This window comes from Quercus lobata, chromosome 3 (genome assembly GCF_001633185.2).
Source record: "Quercus lobata isolate SW786 chromosome 3, ValleyOak3.0 Primary Assembly, whole genome shotgun sequence".
NCBI lineage: Eukaryota > Viridiplantae > Streptophyta > Magnoliopsida > Fagales > Fagaceae > Quercus > Quercus lobata.
Genome location: NC_044906.1, coordinates 72,389,374 through 72,414,056, shown reverse-complemented (window position 1 = coordinate 72,414,056; position 24,683 = coordinate 72,389,374). Strand labels below are relative to the sequence as shown.

Genomic DNA, 24,683 nt, shown 5'->3' with positions numbered 1-24,683 from the left:
AGTGCTAGAAAGAAATTAGATTGCAACTACCAGTATGCATTCTTAATTTTGAAAAGCTACACTTAATCAACGAATTTATTAGGCTTAGAAAACCTTTTCCCACTAACCCAAAAGGATGCTAAACACTATTGACCATCATAAACAAAACCCTAGTTTATAGAATCATCAAACCAACACCAATTCTTGAACAATTGGAGTAAACCAAGTTTCTATGAAAAAACCAAATATTATAATAACTTATAAAAAATTTAAAACATATAGCGGAAATCCTTATAAATATCTTAAATATTTTGATAATTGAGTTTAAATCATAGTAATATTGTACATTTATTATTAAAAAAATGTGGTAGACTAATAAAATAAATAATTAAAAATTACAATTTCATGTTATTCTAATTTAAATCATAGTCCCCCAGCTCTCTCTCTATTTCTCTCCCTCCCCGCCCTCTCTCTCTCTCTCTCTCTAGTCCATCTCTTTAGGACCTCAGTGGTTGAATTTGTGGTTGGGGAGGTGGTAGATCAGTGATGGTGATGAGTTTTGATCAACCGTGGTGGGAAGTCTTAATCAACGACAGTGCTATGGTGGTGGTGGTTTGGTATGAGTTTGTTGGGTTGTTTTTGGGTTTACTAGGTGAATGGTGGTGGGTCTTAGTGGTTTTCTAGGTTTGTAGTGGTGGTTTAGTTGTTTTTGGTAGGGATTTGTGGGTGATTTTGGTGGGTAGCATTGAGAGAGAGTTGCTGGGTAGAAGAGAGATGGAAGGAAGGAGAGAGAAACTAGTTTTTTATATTATTTGATTGTGTGGTCTATATTATTTTATTGTAAAATTAAGAAATGAGATGTTAAGTGTATAGTTAAATAAGTTGCTAAAATAAATAAAGGATAAAATTTAGCTACCAAATTGGTTATAACTTATGACTACAAACTCACTCAATAAAATAACTATTACTACATATTTTGAAAATCTAACTGTTGAATTGCATGTGCTTTCAAAAAAAAAAAAATTGTTGAATTGCGTGTTCTTTATACACTTAATACACATATCAAATTTTATGTTAATCAGATATTATTTACTATATGATCTATAAACTTATATTTTATGCATAATTTTAAAATACAAAAATTTGCAATTTTTATTGATGACATAATTATTATTCTTTAATTTTCTAGAAATTTTACAAGTATAAAAAATATAAGAAAAAGATTTCATCCAATAATAGATTTGTCAAAATTAATACTTAAAAAAAATAAAACTAATGCGAATAAAAAAAATTAAAAAAAAAAATCTCCGAGAGAAAGTATAGCACTAGTGCATAAAGTAAACACAGACACAGTCATCTCCCGAGGGAATGTGCATAATAGCTGTTAATAGAGATTCAAAGTAGTAAGTTAGGAACCGTTTCAAAGTTTTAAGAAAAGTAACATCTCGAGTTTAAAAAACTCAAGATTCAATTAAAAATCGAGTTTTATAAACTCGCTTTGCGAGTGTTTTGGACTGAAAATGCCACATAGATCTCGAGTTTTAGAAACTCGAGTTCCTATAGTGGCGTTTTTAAGTCCTATAGTGACGTTTTAAAGCCCTATAGTGGCGTTTCCCTGTAAATTTTTTTTTATATGATCACCCCACACTTATGGAGCCCTATAGTGGCATTTTTAATCCCTATAGTGACGTTTTAAATCCCTATAGCGGCGTTTTCCTACAATTTTTTTTTTTATAAGTATGATCAGTTCAGGAAGCCTTATAGTGGCGTTTTTAAGCCCTATGTGACATTTTAAAGCCCTATAGCGGCGTTTTCCTGCAATTTATGGAACTCGAGTTTTTAAAACTCGATTTCCACGTGGATTTTTTCCACATCAGACCCATCCGCTTACAAATCGAGACTTAAAAACTCGAGTCTTTTCTTGGAACTCGAGTTTTAGACACTTGAGATGCTATTTTTCAGCATTGTTTTGAAACGTGACAACTAACTAATTTTTTTGATATTTATTGTTATTTGGAAAGGGTGTTCATCATCTCCCACCAACAAAGTAAACCCACTCTCCAAGAGCTCAAAGACATAGCAAATTACTACTACCCTTCTCTTCCTCATGAGAAACAGCCAAGCAATTCCCGTTTGAAAATCACAAGTCTCTCAAGTCTCCCCACTAGTTCGCCATCGTAGCGCTGAACCTCAATTTACAGTGGTTTCTTTTTCTTTTCTTTTGGTGAGGAGCTTTGCTTCGGCTGAAACCAGCTTTCCGGAGAGCTGATAGTGATAGTGGCTTGGTAGACGCGCCGCCGTTGTCAGGTTGTGGTTCGAACCCTCTCTCTCTTCCTCATTTTTATTTCTAGATCTATGTTCTAATTTATAGGAGAGTTTGAAATCTTTTGTGAGGTTTGGTTTAGTTGACTCCTTCGTCTTCCTGCTGACTTTTTATTTATTATTTTTTTTTTAAATAAAAAAAAAAGTTTGAGAATGAGACTTGAGAGAAATATGATAAGGGTCTTATAGTTAAAAATTAAGGGCTGTTTGGTAGAGGAATTTAAGTAATGTTGTTTGTATTTTTTTGAAATACGTGTGGGTGAAAAAGTGTGTGAAAATGCATGTAATATTATTTAAAAACTGAAAACATGTTGCTAAGATGTTCTACTAAACGGGGTCTAAACTTTTCAGTTAAATCACCAATTATAGATTAATCTCCTCCTAATTGTTTGTGACTTTAGAATACGTTTGATATACTGTAATAACTCCTGTAATAGAATAGTTATTCATGTGTAATAACAATTTGGTTATTTAGTTGCATCTTTATTACATAGATCAGTTATTATATTGGCATAACTATTCTTTAAATTGAAGAATAATTATTCCTATTTAAAATGGATGTAATAGCTATTCCTTAGTGTATATAATATGTTTTAAAATTAATATATTTCTAAAAATATAAAGTTTCCTACTACTTCACTTAACTATGCCTATTATATTTATCAAAAAAAAAAAAAAAAAAAACTATGCATTGTTATATATCTAATATATATCTTTAGTTTTTTTATTATTAAAATTTATGGTTCTTCTATGATATTCAATTTCTTTTTCTTTTTTTTTGGAAGAAGCTATGATATTCAATTTTCTATATAAAATTAACATTAGTTAAATTGGTACTATTCATTCATTAAATTATGCATTTAATTTATCAAAATAACCTTGATTGATTTAATTAATGATTAGTATTAAATAAATTTATTTAATTAATATTTACATATAAAAGGCCCACATGAATTTTTTGCCTTAGGCCTTAAATTATGTTAGGTCGCCCCTGCGGATGCTTTGTTTGTTATTGTTGTTGTATAGGGAGTCATATGGACTAACACATCTTTTATTATTATATTTTATTTTTATACAAAATAAAAATTCTACTCTAATCTAATCTAAGTGTATTTGTGTGTGTAGCTCCTTCTTAAAGACTTGAATCTCGGTCCTTGCCCCCACACCTCATAAACACTTATACTTGTAGAGTGATCATCGTGCAAAGGGTGCGCAGTGGTCCACATCTCCTATTTTTAATTTTTCATTCACTTTGCTTTGTCTAGTTTAAAACATCTTTTTTTTTTCCTCTTCCTTTTAGATCTTCTAGACTGTCAAAATGGTTATTCTGAACAACGCATACAAATATGATGCATTCTTTAGTTTTAGAGGTGAAGATACCCGTACGGGATTCACAAGCACTTTGAAAGGCATTTTGGAAATGAAGACAGTTAAGACCTTCATGGATGATGGGATTCCTAGGGGAGAAAAAATCTCTGCTAAACTTATCAAAGCCATTAGAAGTTCAATGATTTCAATAATTGTATTTTCTGAAAACTATGCATCTTCTACCTGGTGCTTGGATGAACTTATCAAGATTATTAAGTGTAAGAAGAATGGCCAAATAGTTAAGGTGATACCAATTTTTTATATGGTAAATCCAACAGAAGTACGCCATCAAAAGGGAAAGTTTGGAGAACATTTAGAAGAACATGAAAAAAAATTTGAGGATAATATGAAGAAGGTGCAAAAATGGAGGAAGGCTTTAACTAAAGCGAGCAACTTTACTGGTCATCACTACAAGGGCGAGTATGTATTAATGACTACTCTTTGACTTTTATGATTTTTAATTGTTTGGTATCACCACCAAATTTAGTATTAAGAATAATGAGAAAAGTTAGGAAATACTTTTAGAAACTTTTTATGGAAAAGAAAAAATAAATAAAAATTTTTGACAGTTTTTTATATTTCCCATAAAAGTAGCATAAAAACTGTCCTTAAAATTAGTGACGGCTGGAAGAATTTTTTTAGGGTTGTCATTAAGAAACTTAAATTATACAAAATCTAACAAAAATAGAACTTCATATATTTTCCAAAAAAAAAACACAAATACATAAAATCTTACAATTTCCTTCTACGAATTTTCTTATTTTGAAACTATTACATAATAATCTCATTATCAATGCTTCAAGTTATATCTCTTTTAAAATTTTAGTTAAATAAAATTTTTCTTGGCCTTTTTTTTTTTTTTTTTTGTAAGAACCTAATATATTGTTAAGACGACTAAATTTATTGAAAAAGTTTGGTTACAAACTTAGTTGTAGTCTAAGGTTATCACTAAAATAATTAACATGGTTACATATTTTAAAATTCTAACCGTTGAATTGTATATTTTTTATATTCTTTAAAAATATATATATCAAATTTCATAAAAAATTGGATGTTATTTACTATTCGATCCATAAATTTATTTTTTATGTATAATTTTAGACTACAAAAACTTAAAATTTAAACATTTGATTATGACATAGTTATTGATCTTTGATTTTCTTGAAAATTTGCAAATTTGAAGGATATAAGAAGAAAATATAATTCAAATGTGGATTTGTCAAAATTTACATTCAATAAAAAATATATTGAGTGGGGTTATAGCCTTAGTCTACAACCAAGTTTGTTGCAAAATTTTGTTCAAACTTTAATTATGTTGGCCCTAAATGAATTTAGGGTGTTACAAATTTTTTTTAAGGATAAAAAAATCATAATTAAAAAAAAATTATATATAATAATAATTATTTTTCAGGTCAGGGTGGTCCTGTGACCACCCTGGACCCAATGTGGAGCTGCTCTTACCTAAAATGGTTTATTAACAAATGCCCGAAGGGCTTCTACCAGCAGGATCCAAAAACAATTAGTATTAACTGTTTATTCATAGTTCTTTTATATATATATATATATATATATATATATATATTTTTTTTTTTTTATTGGCAAATTATGAAAGTATTCTATTTTGATCACATACCGGTAATGCTACAAAGGTCAATGATACAAAGTTAGAAATGGAAGAATATATAATAAAGATATTTCTATTTTGATCACATACCTGTAAAGAATTTAGTCCTTGTTCACGTATAATGTATTTCTTTTTTCTTGTTTAACTTGTTACGTATATTTAATGCGATGTGATTGGCAGCTGCGGCCTCTCTGAACCACCGCACACCCTTGGTGTAGTGGTCACTCCACAAGTATAAATGCTTGTGGGATGTGGGGGGCAAAGGCTAGGGTTCAAGTCTCCAGGAGGGAGCTTCACACACATATACACTTAGATTAGGTTAGAGTAGAAATTCTATCTTGTATAAAAAAAAAAAAAAAAAAAAAAAAAAAAAAAAAAAAAAGAAGAAGAAGATATCTCTGAAGAGATCTTAAGTGTTAAATTAGATTGCACGAAAATTTCTGCTACAAAATATCTAGTTGGAATAGATTCTCGCATAAGTGACATCAAATATCGGTGTTTAGATCTTCAGTCAAATTTTTTCTGTATCGTAGGTAGGGGTGTCCACGGGTCGGTCCGGGTCGAGTTTGTGCCCAACCCAGAACCGACCCGCTCACATCAGGTGGGACGTCGAATGACCCGCCGCCGACCGCCGGCAACCTCAGGTTGAGTCGGATCGGGCTCCGGTGGACAACGGTCGGGTCAGTCGAAGTCGGAGTGAGTTTTAACCTCCAGATCTTCGCCGAATCTTCGCCGGAAATCACCAAATCTTCGCCGGATCTCGCCGAATCTTCTCTGGATCTTCGCCGGATCTATTGATTTTTCTTCGGATTTGTGCGACAACCACGGGATCGAAGCAAGAAAGACCACCTCAAGCCCAGATTTGAATAAAAACTTCCATCTCGTCGCCGGATCTTGGCCGTAACTTCACTCGATCTTCGCCGAATCTGTTGATTTTTCTTCGGATTTGTGTGACAACCACAGGATCAAAGCAAAAAACACCACCTCAAGCCCAGATTTGAGCGAAAACTTCCATCTCATTGCCGGATCTAACCAAAAACTACCAAATCTTCACCGGATCTGAGTGGATCTAGGTAGATTCGGTCTTCTTTCATGGGATTCGGCAGTCGGATCGGGTTCATCGGGTTTTGGAGAAGAAAACCCGCCATCCGACCCACCTGAATCATTTCTTCGTGGCGAAGACCCGCCGCCAACCGTCACCGGCGTCAAATCGGTTGGTTTTCAGGTCGGCCCAGACGGTTTGAGCGGGTGGATCGGTTTTTGGTTTCCGGTGGACAGCCATAATCGTAGGGATCTATGGCCTTCCTGGAGTGGGTAAGACAACAATTGTGAAACCTATATTTGACACAATTCGTCATCATTTTGATGGAAGCAGCTGTATAGAGAATGTTAGAGAAAAATTAAAAAGAAATGATGCTGTAATCCAACTTCAAGAGACACTTTGTAATGAGATCTTAAGGTATCGAAATTTCATGGTTGGGAGTACATCTAGAGAAAACAATATGACAATTGAAAGGCTGTATAATAAAAAGGATTCTTCTAGTTCTTGATGATGTGGAAAAACTAGAAAAGATAGATTTTTTTTTTTTTTGAAAACTATGATTAGTTTGCTTCTGGAAGTAAAATTATTATAACAACAAGAGACAAACACTTGCTAGATACTCTTCAAAAATATTGTTGTGTAAGGTACTACAAGGTTGAGGAATTAAATGTACATGAATCTCGTGAACTCTTTTGTCAACATGCCTTTGGAAGAAATAGATCTGATGAAGATTCTTTGGAACTTGTCAACCAATTTATACATTATGCCAAAGGTCTTCCATTAGCTCTAAAAATCATTGGAGTAGATTTGTATGGAAAAACTAATGATGAATGGAAAAGTGCATTAGAAAAATATAAAAGATTTCCTAATAGAAGAACCTTAACAAGATATTTTTCTTGATATTGCATGTTTCCTTATAGAAGAAGAGAAGGATTTTGTTGTAGATATACTAACCAGTATCTATTGCTATGAACCACATTATGATATTAAAATACTTATTGATAAGTGTCTCATAGTTGTTGGTAAAGATGGCAAACTATGGATGCATGGCTTGATTCAGCAAATGGGACAAAAATTAGAACGAAGCAGGCTATTATGTTACAAGGATGATCCTCAAGCACTTATTGTAAATAAGGTAAGTTCTTTTGGTTTAATTTTTTCCCTTTTTTCACCTAGCTGACATAGTGAATTTTCATTCTTTTTCTTTTGTTTTGTATTTTTAATGTTTAAGAAAATATCACTATATTAGAGCATCCACATCAGTGGATGCAAAATCATGTAAAATAGAAAAAGACACCACTTTTACACATTTTGCCTCAAAAATGCTCCACATCAATGCTTCTAAAAATGTGTATATCTCTACATGAGCTACAGCAACCGTGTAAATATACACGATTACTGTAGCTCATCCATTTATTATTTTATTAATTTCACGTTCGCTCCTTTTTTTTCTCTCTCTTCTCCATGCTCAACAAATTCAGTAACTTCTCCTTTCCTCATCTCCTTCTTTTTCCTCAGATGCACACAAACACAACCACACACAAACACATCCACACAAACAAATCAACACAAAGATACACTTGCTCAAAAAAAAAAAAAAAAAAACACAAATACACAAACAAACCCACACGGACAAACAACAAAGAGACAAATCGGTGCTTGACTAGAACGATCAGAGCTCGTGGGTCTTGCTTGATCGGAGCTCGTGGGTCTCACTTGATCAAAGCTCATGGGTATGGGTCTTGCCTGATCGAATCCTGATCAGAGCTAGGGAGAAAGGGGTGGAGGAACATCCTTCGTCCACACTGAAAAACCTCAAACATGTCTAGCATGTTTAGCTAGGTTGTGTGCTACATTATTACCAGTTCGACCCACATGCGAGTACGTCATGCTGCTTCCTGCAACCACCATGGATTTTGCCGAGCTGAGGATATGACCATATGGAGAAAGGGATTCATCATCAGACTGTAGTGCTTTTATAATATTAATAGAATCCCCCTTTATTATGAAGGAGGTGAAGCCAAGTCCCTGTGCAAAGGGGATAGCTCTAGCTGCTGCCATAGCTTTGACAATTTCTAGAGAGAAAGGGAGACTTGCTTGCTCAGACAAAGAAGCAAGTGCTTGTCCTCTGCTATCCCGAATGACAACTCCCAAACCTGCTTTGCCCATATCTTTGAACTAAGCTCCGTCAAAATTTACTTTAATTTCACCCTTTGCCGATGGAGACCATCGAATTCGGGATTGGCTAAAGCTTCTAGGTTGCGGAGTATTAGAGGAATTTGCTCGTTGGAAGTCAGCCAGTGCTTGCGACGCTGTTGGAAAGACCAGCGATAGCGGATACTTCGTGGGAGATGTACGTACTTGGTTTCTGCGATGCTAAAGTGACCACATAACTGATGCCAGCAACTCCGGATTTTTCTGCTCTTTGTGTGTATACGTGAGCACTTCTTGGATGGAGGAAAAAACTCATGTCTGCCAAAACGAAAATGACAAAATTGAGCCCCACACCTGTGTGAGTTGTGAGCATCCCTAAAGAGCATGGACAACTGATTCGAACTCGAGCTTGCACAGTTCGCATACATCTTCATTTAGGATATGCCGTCGTTTCAAATTTTGTTTCACCAGAATAGCATTGTGGCAAGACCTCCAAAGGAAATTTCTGACTTTGCTTTGCACGTTAAGACTCCAAATCAATTTCCACACATCATTCTCAGGCTGGGCAGTCACAAAAGGTTGATATGGAGCTTGGTCAGAGGTGAGAAACCATGTACCAGATCTCACTGTGTAAGTACCTGATGGGGTAAAAGGCCAAACAACAACATCCTCCACTGCATTGGGACACAAAGGAATGCTTGAGATCAAATCTACCTCTTGGGTAGTGAAGAGTCCATTCAACATGTTGAAATCCCACTTCTTCGTGGCTGGGTTAATGAGGGCTAAAACTTTCATATCTTCGAAACCTAGTACCACTTAAGCTTCAATTCTCGGATGAGCTATGGATGGCAGCCAAGCATCGTTCCACACACTTATGGCATCACCACTTCCCACTCTCCACCATGCACCCTTCAACAATAAGTCTCGCCCTTTCAATATGCTATGCCATGCATATGATCCCGAACTTGAATAAGGAGCTTCTAAGATAGAACTATGTGGAAAAAACCTTGCCTTAAAAACCCTATAAAATAGATAATTTTTTTGGTGAAGTAATCGCCATGCTTGTTTGGTTAAGAAAGCATCATTGAAATTTGCCAAGTCTTTAAACCCCATGCCCCCCTCCGATTTGGGTTTACAAAGTATGTCCTACTTAACCCAATGTACCTTCCTTCGGTCTCCTTTTTGGCCCCACCAGAATTTCCTTATAAGACTTTCGATATCTATACATAGACCCAAGGGGAGTTTAAAGCAACTCATTGTGTAAGTTGGGATTGCTTGAACTACGGCCTTGATAAGTATTTCTCTACCTGCTTGAGACAAAAGCTTCTCCTTCCACCCTTGAATTTTTTTCCAAACTCTCTCCTTAATGTAATTGAAACTGGCCTTTTTATTTTTCCCCACCAATGATGGTAACCCCAAGTACTTCTCATATTGTAAGATCACCAGAACATCCAAGGCAGATTTGATGTGGTTTTTGACTCCTCAGAAGTAGACTTGCTGAAAAAAATGGTGGTTTTTGTTTTATTGATTTGTTGACCCGAACACTTGCCATAAGTCTCAAGAATATTCAAAACTTGTTGGCACTCCTGGATTGTAGCCCTGCAAAATAAAAGACTATCATCTGCAAAAAGGAGATGGGTTAGTTTGGGGCTATTTCTGCAAAGGGCATAACCCTTAATATCGCCTTTATCCGCTACCTTATTGATGAGACCATTTAATCCTTCTGTACAAAGTAGAAAAAGGAATGGTGACAATGGGTCTCCTTGACGGATGCCTCGTGTAGGGTAAATCATCCCTTTTGGCTCTCCATTCACCAAAATAGAATAAGAGACCGTCTTAACACATAGCATCAAGAAAGTAATCCATCTTTCAGTAAAACCCACCCGTCTCATGACTGATTCCAGATATGACCATTCTACCTTGTCATATGCTTTGCTCATGTCTAATTTGATGGCCATGTAATCTTCCTTTCCCACATGTTTCTGCACACTATGGAGAGATTCAAAAGCAACTAGAATATTGTCAGAAATTAATCTGCTTTTGGTAAATGCACTTTGATGTTCCGAAATGATCTTTGGAAGAATTTTTTTAATTCTATTGGCCAGGACCTTTGAAAATATTTTATACAAAATATTGCATAGGCTGATGGGTCTAAAATCATAAGCATATTCGAGATAATTCTTTTTTAGGATAAGGGTAATAAAAGTGTGATTGAGATTTTCAAGAAGACATGTTGAATTAAGGAAATGTAAAATATATTGTGTAACATCATTACCAATTGTGTTCCAATAATGTTGATAAAACAATGGAGGCATTCCGTCTGGACCTGGGGCTTTGAGAGGGGCTATTTCTTTTATTGCTTTCTAAACCTCCCACGCAGTAAATTCCTGTTCAAGCTGATTGTTCAAATCTGAGTTGATAATCTTTTCAATGGACACTGTGGCTGCATCACATGGGGTCTGGTTGGCCGAAGTGTACAGCTCCTGGAAGTAGCCTATGAGAATCTCGGCTACCTCTGCATTACTAGACTTCCATTGTCCATTTGATGACCAAAGCTTCTAGATGGTATTCTTATGCCGTCGTTGAGTGGCCCCGCTGTGAAAGTATTTTGAGTTTCAGTCTCCCTGTTTTGCCCAAAGCACCTTGGACCTTTGAAACCATAACTTGTTCTCTTTGGCCACCAAGACCGTAATCTCCTTCTTTAGTTCCTGTATTCGAAAATTTTGTCTAATGCGTAAAGCCTCTTTTTCTACTTTAGCCAACTCCTTCCTTTTCTCCTTCAATGTTTTCCTAATATTGCCGAAGTGGTCTCTCTCCCATCTCTTTAATTCTCGACCACACTTGTCAATTTTTCGAATGACTCTAGCTGCTGGATCGTCCACTTCCCTTGATTCCCAGATTGCTTCAACAACCTTTGAGCATGTGTGGTCAGATAGCCACGCCTCTTCGAATTGGAAAGGTTTGGATATGAACTGAACATTAAGGCCCTCCATATCAATCCATAGTGGGCTATGATCCGAAGTGTCTGCCTTGAGGTGGTGGACATTTGTACCTACAAATCTCAGCAACCAATCGTTAGTAGCTAGAGCACGATCAAGTCTCTCCCATATCAAGTGACCTGCAGAGAAGTGTTTCTGCCATGTGTACCAGGGACTTGAAAATCCAAGGTCAATAAATCCGCACTCATCCACTACATCCCGGAATAGTTGCATCTGTGTTTGGCCTCTGCTACTCCTTCCCAATTTTTCAGAGCTTCGAATGATCTCATTAAAATCCCCGGCACACAGCCAAGGGAGATTAAATTTGTTATGTAGGTGTCAAAGCTTATTCCATGAATCCATTCTTTTATGCGTCATTGGCTCACCATAAAAACCTGTGAACCTCCATACTTCTTCCTTCCCCTTATTTATGATGGAGTCTATATGGTTTGGTGAGAAAGAATCAACACTCAAATCTACTGAATTTTGCCAAAAGAGTGCTAGACCCCCACCCCTGTTATTTCTCTCAACAAAAAATAAATTATCAAATTCAATGTTTCGTTTGATCTCTTGTAGCCTTGCTTCATCTGCCCATGTTTCGGCTATAAACACGACAGAGGGATCTTTTGCTCGAATCACTACTTCAAGCTCTTTTCCTGTCTGCAGGTTCCCAAGCCCACAGCAGTTCCAAACTATGATGCTTATGGCTCTTGGCGGGGCTGGTCAGCAGCCTCCACCAATAAATTTTCCATATCATCTTTCAAAACCAAGAACTTCTTCGTTGGTAACTCAGGATGGGCACACTCATCAAACTCTCTGTTTCGCTTGTGTGAAACAGAGTGGCTAATTGGAGTCTCTGGTGGGATGTTATTTCGAGCTAATCTCTTCCACGTGCGAAGTGCATGGGTATCATGTGAGGTATTATGGTTGATCACGTGAGGGGAGTTATTATTTTCCGCATCTCCTTGAATATCTATAATATCCCCTGATTTGTCTCCATGTGATTTGCATGTGTGAGGGTGACAGTTGGCTTAATGATTATAGGAGGTGTGTGGGAGTCAAATTTCTTTAAAGCCAGATCAATTTCTTCTATTTAGTTTTCAAAATCTTGTGAACGGATATGGGAGGGAGAGGAGTTTGGGATGGAATTTATTACCCGAGTAATTGGAGATAAATTCGGACGTGAAATCTACACCAAATCCTCCGTAGAATCCGCAATATCCATATGGGAGACTTGATGGAGATCAATGTTAACTTGGACATTATTGGATTGTATCGGGGCAGGTCCGCCCTGTGGTGTCGCGGGCGATGGCTCCTCTGCCTCACTAGTCATGTTTGCAAAAGGTTGTGATGTGAAGCCTCCAAGCCCATCGCCCAGACCTGGCACAGTCGTGTATGGAGACTTCCTCGGGTTTTAAGGGGTAGCCCGCAGCCATGCTCCATATTCTTGCTTTGCATGAGAGCTTGATCCTTTCCCAGCAAGCCATTTCTCGCACTCTTTCTCATCGTGAGACACCATACCGCACCAGTAACAGAAGTTGGTGAGCTTCTCGTATTTGAAAGATACCCAAGTCTCAATGTCTTCATCCAAGACGATTCTTCGACCTCGGCTTAATGGTTTTGAGACATCTATTTTCACCCTAACCCGAACAAAGTCACCCCCTACCATCTCCTTCTCGGCTTCCTTGGTTGACACCTCCCCAAGGGTTTCTCCTAATTCAATGGCAGTCTCGGGGTCTAGCATTCTCATAGGCAGACCATGTATTTGCACCCATAACATGATCTTTGTAAAGCGTAGATGTTTGGCCAGGATCGAATAATCATATCGTTGGAATTGAACAAGATGCTTATCAAATGACCACGGTTCTTGGGCTAATACTCGTTCCGCATCTGTCTCAAGTTCGAAAACAAATAATAGAATGTGGTCTCCTACTTCTCTAATCTTGAACTCGTTCCTGGCCCTCCATAAGGGTTTGAAAGTTCTCCCTATAGCATCCACATTTAGGGCACGTTTTGTTAGAAACTTCGCTACAAGAACATATTCTTTTCTTCTCAGATTTTTTGATTTTGTCAGGCTAAGTTTTGTACTTTTCTCAGCAGTAAGGGACAATTTTTTCCATGCACTGAGTACTTCGTCCATGGTTTGAGTACAGATGATAGTGTAGAAGGTATGGAAAGGGGAAGAAAGAAAAGGTGAGATGTGTTTCCCTAAACCCACAAAAAAATAAAACCAACGAGCCCTACTGCTAATAGTGTTAACAGAGGGAGAAGGATATCATTCCGGAGAAGATAATTGAGTCTTTACTAACCTAGTTTCTCAGAGAGAAAGCGCGGCCGAGAAAATGTCTCACTTATTACACCTAAAAAAATTGAGAGAATCTTGATTTGGTTGTGATTAGTGTGGCTTTTATTTAAAATTTAACAACCTATTATATTTTTGGCTGTTTCTTTTGCATAATGTTTTTTACTGAATGATTTGTCCAATTAGGGATTGATTGCAATTCGAGGTATAGCAGTGGACCTGCTAGAGGAAGAAAACATGCAATTAGATTTTGAAAAGATGAAAAATCTCATATATCTGAAAATTCGTAGTGGAATTTGTGAAGACCTTGAATTTCTTTCCCATGAGTTAAGGTTGTTTTGAGTGGTATGGATTTTCTTTGACTTCCTTTCCATCCAATTTTTTGCTTCAAAAACTTGTTGCACTCAGAATGCAAGGAAGTCACATTCAATTGGATGAGCATTTCGAGGTATGATCATTTGCAATTGCATATATAAATTATTATTGTTTCGTTAAGCTGTATTTTACTGTTTGTTGAAGCTTAATAGATTTCAATTTCTTCTTCTTCTTCTATAGAGGTACCGGTTCAAAAGTTTGAAATATATGAGTTTTCGAGACTGTAAAAACATTACAATATTACCTGACTTGTCAGTGATCGCCCCAAATATAAAGGAATTGGATATGTCGGGATGTGAAAATTTAGTTGATGTTCATCCGTCTGTTGGACTTCTTGAAAAGCTTGAATTATGGAACCTCCGCAGTTGCAAAAATCTTAAAATTACTACAAGAAGCTTTCCGGTGAAATCTCTTAAACAGCTTCTTCTCTATGGCTGTGAAAGTGTTAATAATAACGAACTTGATATTCAGCAAGGAAAGGAGATATTAGCACTACCTTCGAGGCCAAAGTCAACGATCGAAATCCCTGATAAACGACACCGTTCTGACCGCGATAATGGCCGTTACACGCCAGATTCCGACAACTCCTTCGACTACAACAAACGCCACCACCGTCGGAGCCCTAATTACGACGCCCACGACCGCCGCCACCACAACCACAACCACAATCAACAACGCAGCAGCTCCAGCAAAGCCCAAGACTCTTTGCCCAAGCGATTTGGACGCGATTCCCGTAACGGAAACCGGTCCGAGTCCGAGTCCGATGAGGAGTTGAAGGGGCTGAACCCTGAGGAGTACCGGAGGCTCAAGAGGCAGAAGATGAGAAGAGCGCTCACTCGTTGTATTTGGAATTGCAAGCCGAGTCCGCCTAGGAACGATGACGAGAGCGAGAGCGAGAACGAGAAAGCCGACGAGATCTCTGACAAGTACGGTGGAGAAGACGAGTTAATCGGCGGCGTAAAGAGCGATTCAAGCTCGAAAGAGAAGGCGAAGGTGAGTAGTCGGAAAGGAAAATCGGAAAGTCAGTCAAAGAGGAAGAGGAAGATGAAGAGTTCGATTTCCAAGAGTAGAAAATACAAATCTGATGAGAGCGACAGCGAGAGTGAATCGGATGAAGAAGAGGAAGAAGAGAGAAAACAAAGAAAGAAATCGAAGGCAAGTAGTAGGAATCGGAGCCGCCAAAAGAGTAGCAAAAGAAGCAGTAGAAGAAAAGGGAGTATAGTAGTAGGATCTCTCGGAGACAGAGAAGGACATTGACGTTTCAAATTCGGAGGGTTCCGAAGTTGAAAAGAGTATGGTTACTGTGGCAGCAATGTCTATAGACGATGAGGAGATGAAAGCTGAAAGCATTGCGGAGGCATTGAACTTTTACGGAGATTTTCAAGGCACAGAAGAAGCCGGCATTGGATACCGAGCCAGTTGTTGGCCCAATGCCCTTGCCTAGAGCCGAAGGGCATATCAGTTATGTGCAGCAAGGGAAGCGTATTCCAAGGAGAGGAGAAGTGGGTTTGTCCGCAGATGAGATTCAGAAGTTCGAGGGTCTTGGTTATGTGATGAGTGGTAGCAGGCACCAGAGGATGAATGCTATTCGTATTAGGAAGGAAAACCAAGTTTATAGTGCCGAGGATAAGAGGGCGTTGGCTATGTTTAATTATGAAGAGAAGGCCAAGCGTGAGCACAAGGTTATGGCTGATTTGCAGAGATTGGTGCAGCGCCATATAGGGCAGGATGTCGGTCCTAATCGTGATCCCTTCGGTGCAACGAAGCCTGCAGATACTGCTGATGCTTGATTTTCATGTATGTCATTATATATTTTTTCACAGTGCTATTTAATAAACTTATTGGACATTATCAAAAAAAAAAAAAAAAAGCACTACCTTCATCCATAGGAGATCTCACTGGCCTTTTATAATTAAGCATAAGTTCTGAAAACCACGCAAATGATTCCTGGCCAGTTGTAGCCCCAGGAATTTGAAAGGCCCTACTTTTATATATAACCTACAGTGTCATATACATAAAGGCTCATAATAGTGTCTTTCAAGTTTCAATTCCAACAATTTTAGGGTCAGCTTAAACAGAATACTAATCAAAGTTGCCACATAAATAAAGTGTAAGTTTTTGGAAAAACTATTTACAAGATAAGGTCATTATTGTGCTAATATTTCTCATCGAAACTAAAACAGGATACACATAACAGTGATAGCGGGAGTCCTTTGAGTCTTGAAAAGCACTAAACCATTTACATACTGAAGTATGCAGGATTGTGCTTCTATCCAACTTCCTCATCAATTTGTAGAAAAAAGCAAGAAATTTAAAATAGGATGCAGATTCCATTTTGGTAAGAAAACAATAGGATGTAAATATAGGAAATTAAGACAAGTCCCTTAAATCAAAGCAACTCCGGAATGGGTAATTGAAGCATTACATGGATGTGAAATTGATAATAATAGTTTTCTACGCAGGACGTAGTTAATAAGTTATATGTTTAATTCAGTTTTAATGCATACAAATAAAATGACTGGCAGCATCTATGTCTATTACGAATAAGTTTCTTGCCTAACAAATAATATAAAAGATGCGGCTTGTCACCTTCGAGCAAAAATGGAATGCAAATTGTGACAGATTTTACATTTGCAAAAATTCCCTTGAACTAGTGGAAAGTGGACTTCAGTATTGGGAAACACATTCAATCTCTTTATAGCAATCTTCTTGAACAAAATCCACAGTCAATTTGGCAACCTAGTTGGGCCTTTCGACACGAGGAAGATGACCACAATCTGGTATTTGACGTATAGTTGCATTTGGCAGTTCACAGCGCAGTCTCTGCATAATGGCATCAAAGAATTAAGCAAATCTATTATTCCAACTGAATCCTGAGCATGTTTTCCATTACCTATCAGTTGCATTATATGCTTTATACACATAAAATAAACTAACCACTGCAAGCTTGTTACTAATGATCTGGTCATCCTCACCCGATATGATAAGTGTCTTCTGCTTTACCTGGCAAATAAAATTGAAAACAGCATTTTCAGAGACGGTAAAATTTTGTGGCGTTCGATTGAAATATGAAATTGTCATTAGAAGGGGGCAGAGGGGTGGGGGGTGAAGAGGTAAAAACACGAACACAATTTAGTATATGCCAATAAACCTTCTTCTGGAACCAAAGGCAGATTCATTCCCACACAAAATTTAAGGAACACTCCCATCAGAATCCTCTCTCTCTCTCTCTCTCTCTCTTACATACACAAATAGTACAACTGTAATTAATCTTGTTTATGGATAATTCTATTTAACAACTTTGAGCTCAAATAGCAACTCCAATGATATGTGAGGAAGACAAGCAACCTGTGGTAAATTTCATGCTTAGATCTACCAAACTTATGCATGGACACCTACCACATTTTCTTACTCCAGCAAGAGAGAGGGGAGAGGGGGGGGGGGGGGGTGGAAATTTCCTCTAATAAAAATTATTATTATTGTTATTTAAAAAAAGTTTCTCCAAGATCTTAAGGATCTAGAAAAGAGATTGGGAAGAGCAGCACAAATTAACGAGCAAGATAAAAAAAAACCAAGGCAGTTGCATCTGCCAATTAAATTTCTCATGTTGGAGATCATTCAGAAGTTGCTGCAGGGCTTTATTGACCATCTTTTGGGGCACCAGAAAGTTAAAAAGATCAAGCAAGAAGAGAAATGAAATGCCTGAAAATGAATGAAGGATCTATGAACTCTTGGACACAATGTCCTTTTCCATGAACCATCAAATGTTCTCCTTCACATGCTCCATAGTCCATAGATATCTGTTAAATGCAAACTTAAGTTTCCCCTTCTCTAAGTGTTGTTTCCACTCCATTTGTTTTATAACAAGGTTCCTCTTTTGTATATACAGGACAAAACAACACAATAACATTTGTTGATTTAAATGGAAACACAATTCGGAATATACCTGCTGTACCTGTGCACTAACATTATAACCCCCACTAATCATAAAATCCACAGTTGCATCTTCCCACCAAGGATATAGACAATGCAAGCGGCCCACCTAGATAAGATAACAGGAAAAAAATATCATTAGATCCAAGATCCCCATATTTAATAAGATATTATGATACAGTAAGACCAATGACGTAAAATCTAAAACCTTTTTTCTGAGTATACACTCACATTAGTCTAATCTAAGCTGGTACCAAATGAGATGCCAGTGAAGGCAAAACATTTACATATAAGCGCAGCGGGATGCTCTTCAATAAATAAACCTGATCCAAAAGAGTGTCTGTGGTCATTGTTAATTAATGTATAGCACAACTTCCTCCACCTCCACCCCCACCCCCCCCCCCCAAAAAAAAAAAGGTTATGCATAACTAAAGAAGGCTTGTTTTGCTTTGCTTTTAAATTTTAACATCTAAATTCTTCTTTTTCAAGACAATTATGGTCATATTATCTACTTTGCATTTGTATCAGCAACATACTAGAATCCATTATTGCAAAGTACTTGGTCATAATAGGTGCTGTTAAAGAAGAAAACACAATCAACAGTTGTTATAATGTTGATTTCCCTCATTTGCTGCAGGGCTATATTGACCATCTTTTGAGGCACCAGAAAGTTAAAATGATCATGCAATAAGAGAAATGAAATGCCTGAAAATGAATTAAGGATCTATGAGTTCTTGAACACAATGTCCTTTTCCTTGAACACATCAAATGTTCTCCTTCACATGCACCATAGTCTATAGTTTCTCCTTCTATGAGCATTGTTCTCATTCCATTTGTTTTATAACAAGAGATCCTCTTTTGTATATACAGGACAATAGGACACTATAACATTTGTTGATTTAAACGGTAAAACAATTTGGCATGTACCTGTTGTATCTGTGTACTAACATTATAACCCCCACTAATCATAAAATCCACAGTTGCGTCTGCCCACCAAGGATATAGACAATGCAAGCGGCCCCCCTAGGAAAGATAACAAGAAAAGGAAATCATTAGATCTAAGTTCATCACTACATCATCCCATAATTTTTTGGATATTATGTTACAGTAAGACTAATGATTTAAAAACTAGGCTAACTAGCACTTTTTTCTGGGAGTCCAATCTAAGCTGGTACTAAATGAGATGCCAGTGAAGGCCAAAACATTTACATATAAGTGCAGAGGAATGCTCTTCAATAAATATACCTGATCCAAAAGGAGTACCCAGTCATTCAATAAATTTACTTTTGAAATTTAACATCTTACTCTTATTTTTCTAATGACAATTATGGTGATATCATCTACTTTATTCATCACAAAAGTTGGGAAACAGACTACTACAAGAAAGATGTGTTATGAAATTCTCTTTGCATTTGTGTGATAACAAATGCTGTTAAAGATGTTAACATAAAGTCTCTGTATCGGCATCAACAGACAAGAAGAGAACACAATCCGTAGTATTTATGATGTTCTTTGTTTAGGTGATGAATTTTTAGCATACAGAAACAAGAACACATCATCTGCATTATTGAGCTTTGAAGTATTGATATTTAATGGTTATTTCTAAGCCACTTTTTCACATGTAATTAAAATGTTAGATAACAGATTGTACGACTTACAAGGTGAACCATGAATAAAAATGCAAGGTGCTAAGGAAATTATAAGGCTTACTCCTCTCTCACATTTTTGCAGGCTAGTCCAAAAGGCTAGAGGCAAACAGTTGTACATTTGGCTGGAAAACCTATAAATATCCCCGAATTGAAGGTAACAACTCACTACACATATTATCCGCTATTAACTCCTGTTAACCTGATGCAAAACTTATATATGATCAAAATTTTTTGAGAATTCGATGTCCTCTTTCAGAAGCCTCACATAGAAAAGCCTGAAGCATTACTTATGTATAGAGATTAGAGAAGAAATGGGTCCATATTAACAGCTAAACACAAGCATCATAATCAGTGACTAAAGCAGAGGGTGCTGAGTTAACTTAACACCCAACGTTGGACAGTGGCAATATGATGGAAAGTTGTTCAGGTGGTTTTATAAGGGAATAGTACAATTCATTTGAAGAAACCATGTTCTTGCCACCACCTTATTCCTGAAAAGTAAGGCAATGCAAGAAGAAAGAAATAAAGGAAAAACAGAGAAGAACGAGAGAGAGAGAGAGATTTGATGAAAGAAAATTCTGTTATTATTCATTACTTGAATCAGATACAAGCCCCAATATATATAATGGTAACCAGATCCGTAAAGAGTGGAATTAACCTAACTAACTCTCAATCAATTGCTCCCAAACTCTGACACGTGTACATAAACAGTAGCAGACTACTCCCTTCCTCAACTGCACTATGCTACCTGTAGTTTGCCTCCTATTTTACCTACACTACAGGTCGTTTACCAGCAGCCTTATCACCAACTGTGTCATCAACCTTACCATCAGCAGCATGTGCATTCACAATTCCTACATGGAGGAGAGATGCCCTTTGAGCAGTGCCTACTGCCTATGTTCTTACCAATAAAAATAAATAAATTGATTGAACACATCATTGACAGAAAGGAAATCTCTAAATAAAACAATATTAACATAAGTTAAGGCTCAGGCAATGTTCCTTTAGTTAGGAGCCAAATGAAAGATAGTTAACACTAACATTAATTTTGAATATGGTACCCCAACTTATGCTTACCTACCACTTCAAAAAAGAAAAAGGAAAAAAAATATATATATACACACACACACCCGTGTGTCCCTGTTACTGTATCATGCCACCACTATTTGACACTTAAAAAAATAGAGCAATTGTGTGAAAAGTAAAAGATCAAATAATTGAGGAAAATTTTTGTGTATTTCCTTGTCGGTAGGGTGTGCATGGATTGGATTGGGTGATTTTTTTCAATCCAATTCTCAGATTGAGAATTTCCCAACCCAACCCATCACATTTGTAAAAAGTAAAAACCAACATCACTCTACCTATCATATGGAGTTATTAGAAAAGAAAAAGAAAAAAAATAAGTACTTTGAAAAAGAATATGATATTTATGATATTAATCATCATCTTATCACTTTTGGGGATTATTATGAGATGGGATAACAATGAAAATGAAGACCTCTAATTGAACCACGAGGGATGTGCATGTGTCTAGTTAGATTAGGGTTTTTTCAAATCAGCCTACTATGATTGAGTTGTAAAAAAACTCAACTGAACTCATACCATCACAGGGGTCTAACCCAATCCAATCCAACCCACATGAGTCGGGTTGGACCCAAGGGTTGGATAGGTTTTTTTTATTTTATTTTTTATTAATTGAGCATTAGAACAATAGCAACAACCAATATTACAAGTGCCCTACCATCTTCCAAAAATTCAAAGCATAGCACCATAAACAAATTATCAAACCAAATGATTTTTAAATAGTAAGATATTAAATAGTTTTATCCCAACTTAGTTGTGAAATAAAATAGAATAACAGAATTTCAATTGTTTGCTGCCTCATGCCATCTTTTGATAATTCTAAGTAGTAGTGCAACCATACATAAATTCTAAGTAGGGAGAGAGGGGAGTAAGAGATTAAGAGTTGAAATAAGAAAATGGATTAAGAGTTTTTGTTTTATAGTATTATGAAGAGGGGTAAAAGAGTAATTAACAAAAGCATATAATATATATTTTAAATATTTATCAGATATAGGTGGGTTAGGTTGGGTTAGGTGAATTTATGAATCTCACCCAAACTCAACCCAATCAGTAGCAAAAATGATTTCGACAACCCAACCTAACTCATTAATCCCTAAAAATTGACCTAACTAGTTTGGTTGGATTATGTTGGTTTTGATGGATTGGTGAGTTGGCTGCACACCCCTATTCACAATTTTTTTAATTTATTGCTTTTTTTTCCATAAAAAATGCTTTTATCACCATTAGTGGTAGTATTTTGAGAGTGCTACAGAGAAACGAGATTGCAACTACTAGTATGCATTCTTAATTTTGAAAAGCTACACTCAATCAACGAATTTATTAGGCTTAGAAAACCTTTTCCCACTCACCCAAAAAGATGCTAAACACTATTGGCCATCATAAACAAAACCCTAGTTTATAGAATCATCAAACCAACACCGATTCTTGAATAATAGGAGTAAACCAAGTTTTTATCAAAAAACCAAATATTACAATAAATTATAAAAAAATTTAAAACATATAGTGGAAATCCTTATAAATTTCTTAAATATTTTGATAATTGAGTTTAAATCATAGTAATATTGTACATTTATTATTAAAAAAATGTGGTAGATTATTAAAATAATACTCCCTCCGTCCCACTTTGTTTGTCCTTTATTCCATTTTGGGATGTCCCAAAATATTGTCCTGTTTCTAAAAATAAAAGTTATTAATTTACTAATATTCCTATTATACCCCTATTAATTTACTAATTCAATTTTTTGATAAATTTATTTAAGGGTACTTTTGAAAACTTATACATTTTTAAAAGGTAGACAAGACAATAAATGATGTTTCCTTAAAAATGTTGACTTTTCAAATAGGACAAACAAAGTGGGACGGAGGGAGTATAAAATAATTAATAATTAATAATTAAAAATAAAATTATAATTTAAATCATAGTCCCCCATCTCTCTCTCTCTATTTCGTCTCCCTCCCCTCCTTTCTCTCTCTAGTCCATCTCTTTAAGACCTCAGTGGTTGAATCTATGGTTGGGGAGGTGGTAGATCGACGATGGTGATGGGTTTTGATCAATGGTGGTGGTAAGTTTTAATCGCTATGGTGGTGGTGGTGGTTTGGTATGAGTTTGTTGGGTTGGTTTTGGGTTTGCTGGGTGAATGGTGGTGGGTGTTGGTGGTTTGCCAGGTTTGTAGTGGTGGTTTAGTTGTTTTTGGTAGGGGTTGTGGGTGATTTTGGTGGATAGCATAGAGAGAGAGAGTTGCTGGTTAGAAGAGAGATGGAAGGGAAGAGAGAGAGAAACCAGTATGAGTCATGCTAACGAGTACCTTTAGGGCAATGGTTAACAATTTATTTTTAAAAAGTTTTGATATTACTTTTTATTAGAAATGAAAAAAGCAATCAAAACATTAATTTTTTTTTATATAAAAATTTTATTTAAATTGATTATTAACTATTGTTCTAAGAGCATCCGTTAATATTTCCTTTTTATATTATTTGGTTGTGTTGTCTATATTATTTGATTAGGTTGTATGTAAAATTAAGAAATGAAATATTGGTTGTATGGCTAAGTAAGTTTGTAAAATAAATAAACAGTTTTTATTTTAGAGTGTAAAAATGAATATTTAAAAAAAAAAATCCCAATGTGAAAAAAATAAAAATAAAAAAAAATAAATAGGAAAGGGAGAGTCTCCGAGAGAAAGTATAGCACTAGTACATAAAGATAAAGTAAACCCACCCATAGCTCCCTCCGAAAAAGTAAACACGCTCATCAGTCATCATAAATAAATAAATTAATTAATTAATTAAAAAAAGAAAAGAAAAAAAAGGAGCCTCCGAAAGAAAGTATAGCACTAGTACATAAAGTAAACACAGACACAGTCATCTCCCGCCAAAAAGTTAAACCCACGCTCGAAGAGAAAATATTATATTACTAGGACACGAAGTAAACACAGTCATCTCCCACCAAAAAAGTAAAGGAGCTACAAGCCTCCAAGACATAGGAAATTACACTACTTCCCTTCTCTTCCTCACGAGAAACAGCCAAGCAATTTCCGTTTGAAAATCACAAGTCTCCCCACCAGTTCGCCATCGTAGCGCTGAACCTCCATTTACAGTGGTTTCTTTTTCTTTCTTTTTTGGTGAGGAGCTTTGCTTCGGCTGAAACCAGCTTTCCGGAGAGCTGTTAGTGATAGACTATCACTGATAGTGGCTTGGTAGACGCGCCGCCGTTGTCAGGTTGTGGTTCGAGCCCTTTCTCTCTCCCTCATTTTTATTTCTAGATCTATGTTCTAATTTATAGGAGAGTTTGAAATCTTTTGTGAGGTTTGGTATAGTTGATTCCTTCGTCTTCACGCTGATTTTTTTTTTTTTTTAATAAAAAAAAGTTTGAGAATGAAACTTGAGAGAAATATGATAAGGGTCCTATGAATAAAAATTAGACTTTTCAGTTAAATCACCGATTAGATTAATATCCCCCGCTAGTTTGAGATTTTAAGTTTCATAAGCCAATATCCTAGCCACATACCAAATAATATCCTACAACTCTACTCCTTTTTTTTTTTTTTTTTAATTTGAGAAAACTCTACAACTCTATTTAATTATGTATAGTCATATATCCAAAATACAGTGTCTTTTTTAATCACAATGTATTTTTATTTCTTTTTATTAAAATTTATGGTTTATCAATGATATTCAGTTCGCTATGTGAAATTAACATTAGTTAATTTGGTATTACTCATCAAATTATGTATTTAATATATCAAATTAACAATGATTTGATTTGTATTAAATAATTTTATTTAATTAATATTTACATATAAAAAGACCCACATGAATTTTTCGCCATAAGCTCCAAATTATGTTGGGCTGCACCAACTGATGTTTGTTTGTTATT

At 36.1% G+C, this 24,683-nt stretch overlaps 1 protein-coding gene, 1 long non-coding RNA gene and 1 pseudogene across 2 annotated transcripts; 1 reads left to right on the top strand and 2 right to left on the bottom strand.

Moving 5' to 3' along the window:
- Window positions 1–12,881: 12,881 nt before the first annotated feature.
- Window positions 12,882–13,607, bottom strand: LOC115981419 (uncharacterized protein At4g02000-like). Its single transcript, XM_031103553.1, has one exon. It carries the CDS (start codon window positions 13,605–13,607, stop codon window positions 12,882–12,884), a length of 726 nt encoding a protein of 241 aa, XP_030959413.1.
- Window positions 13,608–14,351: 744 nt separating this feature from the next.
- Window positions 14,352–15,937, top strand: LOC115981418 (annotated as a pseudogene).
- An 866-nt stretch (window positions 15,938–16,803) lies between these two features.
- Window positions 16,804–19,109, bottom strand: LOC115978958. The gene is made up of 3 exons (XR_004088904.1): window positions 19,005–19,109; window positions 17,082–17,147; window positions 16,804–16,967 (listed from the first exon to the last, which is right to left on the bottom strand). It is a non-coding gene; the product is annotated as an uncharacterized LOC115978958 (long non-coding RNA).
- Between the last annotated feature and the right edge of the window lie 5,574 nt (window positions 19,110–24,683).

Excerpts from the sequence above, each read along its gene's own strand:
- LOC115981419 (XM_031103553.1), bottom strand. The coding sequence starts at position 13,607 with ATGGACGAAGTACTCAGTGCATGGAAAAAATTGTCCCTTACTGCTGAG.